Raw genomic sequence first — 2,191 nt, 5'->3', positions numbered from 1 at the left:
TACATAAACAATTTGAGATATCATAACATTGTTTTACTAGAAAGCTCATCCTATGCCCCCGTACTATAATAGAGTATATTAAGTGAGGAGAAGCGACCAGACTGGTGTACAAAGGAACCTTCAAGGAAACGCAAACAAAGAGCATGATTTTAGAAACAGGACATCGGAGGTATACTGAGAAGGAAAATTCAAGGGTACGGTGTACATTGAGAAGAGGTATAGAGGAAGAAGTGGATGGGTTCTGTTATCTGAGAGGGATGTTCACAACAAATGAGCTGGTGAATCAATGAAAAAAAATAGAGGGCGCTATGGACTGAGTTGCACACTACCTCTCGTAAGTCTCGCAAAACTGACTAAATTTCACTTATTTTGGATATCCTCCTGTTTTATGTGAATCACACAACTTCACCAAACGACGGATTAATAACTACTGTGCAAGATGGAACCACTGAAGTCTGCTCGTCCACAGCGGGTGGCCGCTACCAAGCCGAAAAACTATGGTCCTGCATCGAGAAAAATCACTACTCAGGTACATTCAAAAAGCCCGCCAAATCCCAACGCGAAGGTTGCCAGCCCCACGCCACTGACTCCGGCCGCCGTGCAGCGAGAGTCATTAGACGGTCAGGCAACAACCAGCGATGCGGAATCAGTGGAACTAGTACCTGATGACGTCACAAATATGGCCGCCGGATCCACATCGGTAGATGAAGAGAACACGCAACACGCCGTTCCCCACGAGAAGGAAGGCAATGCCATGGCCTCAACACCTACCCATATCCTTACACCAGGATACTTGGATATATACTTCAAGCAGGCAACAGATCGTTTCCACTCTATGATCCAGAAAGCAGTGGACCAATGTCTTGAGAAGCTGACCACATTGGAATCCAGTGTTGATGCCTCCATACAATTCGAAAGGAAGCGTGTCGACGCTATTGAGGAAAATCAAAAGTTGATGGAAAGCAAAATGAAAATGATGGAAAAGGAAGTCGCCGAGCTCCGTTCTGAGGTAATGAAAAATAAAATTGCGGCGAACAAAAGCGAAAGAATCTCCAGGCGGAACAACGTTCGCATCGTTGGAGTCCCGGAACCACCACAGGACCAGAGGGAAGATTGCGTTGAAGCTGTTGAAGGCTTGCTTCGATCCAAGTTCGAGATGGAAACGAAACTGGAACGAGCCCATCGTGATGGTCGTAAGGTTGAAGGCCGTCCAAGGCACATCCTAGTTAGATTTCTCTCATACCGAGAAAAGGTAGATGTGATGCGTCGTGCCCGGGAGGCCTTAAAGGATGAGCGATGCTTCGTCGTCGACGACCTCACCCAGAGTGACCTGGAGGAAAAACGAAAATGGAGGGATCAAGTCCAAGAAATGTACAAAAAAGGGACCAAACTGAGTTTTTATGCCGGGAAATGGCGCCAACATGGAGGCATTCCCTTCAACTTCAAGTGAGTAGTTAAACATGTTCCCTCATTCACTCCCTGATCATCGAGTTAACATGGTCACTGGAAATTTATGACATTATTTACTGTTTGACATAATACATATACAGATTGATTTGTTTGATAAATACAGATTGATAATATTTGTAGTAAACTCTTTATTGAAACCTAATAATGCATCAGTTTCAAACTGCAATTGATACATTTACTTGTGACATTTATAGATGCCTATACTACGATGTAATTTCGTGATATAAGACCGAAGACTGAAAACAATCGTAATTATTATTTAAATATGCATTTATATAAGACAACTAACACACCGTACAATCTCACTACGATAAAAAAGCTCAACATATGTATAGATCATTGTGTATAGTTACCAAAATGCTGTAATGACCTTAAATTAGATCGTACTGCATGATCTGGTCAATTGATGTGATAAACTTTACCTTAATAGACAATGATATTATTGTAAAGGATGCTATTGTCCTGCCCAATAGGACCCATTTTGTCAAAACGTGCATACTGCTTTTTTTTTTCTTCTTTTTTATTGTGTCAGAACTCCCTGTTACTCTTGTAGATTACTGTATGATTATGCCTGTACTCAATATTGTTAAAAAGCGAGGTATACACTCAAAATTGCCGTATACATTAATTTATTGACCTCCCCAACACAGTATGACGTAGTAATCATGCTGATACATCTGCAATATATAAACATAAACAAATCTTACTGTGTTCTCCAGCA

The 2,191-nt window shown here is 41.5% G+C and overlaps 1 protein-coding gene across 1 annotated transcript; it reads left to right on the top strand.

The window, feature by feature from the left end:
- Nucleotides 1-439: 439 nt before the first annotated feature.
- Nucleotides 440-1,450, top strand: LOC140231377 (uncharacterized). The gene has a single exon (XM_072311502.1). It carries the CDS (start codon nucleotides 440-442, stop codon nucleotides 1,448-1,450), a length of 1,011 nt encoding a protein of 336 aa, XP_072167603.1.
- Nucleotides 1,451-2,191: the final 741 nt, after the last annotated feature.

Source organism: Diadema setosum, chromosome 8, assembly GCF_964275005.1.
Source record: "Diadema setosum chromosome 8, eeDiaSeto1, whole genome shotgun sequence".
Lineage (NCBI taxonomy): Eukaryota > Metazoa > Echinodermata > Echinoidea > Diadematoida > Diadematidae > Diadema > Diadema setosum.
This window is presented reverse-complemented; position numbering and strand designations above follow the sequence as displayed.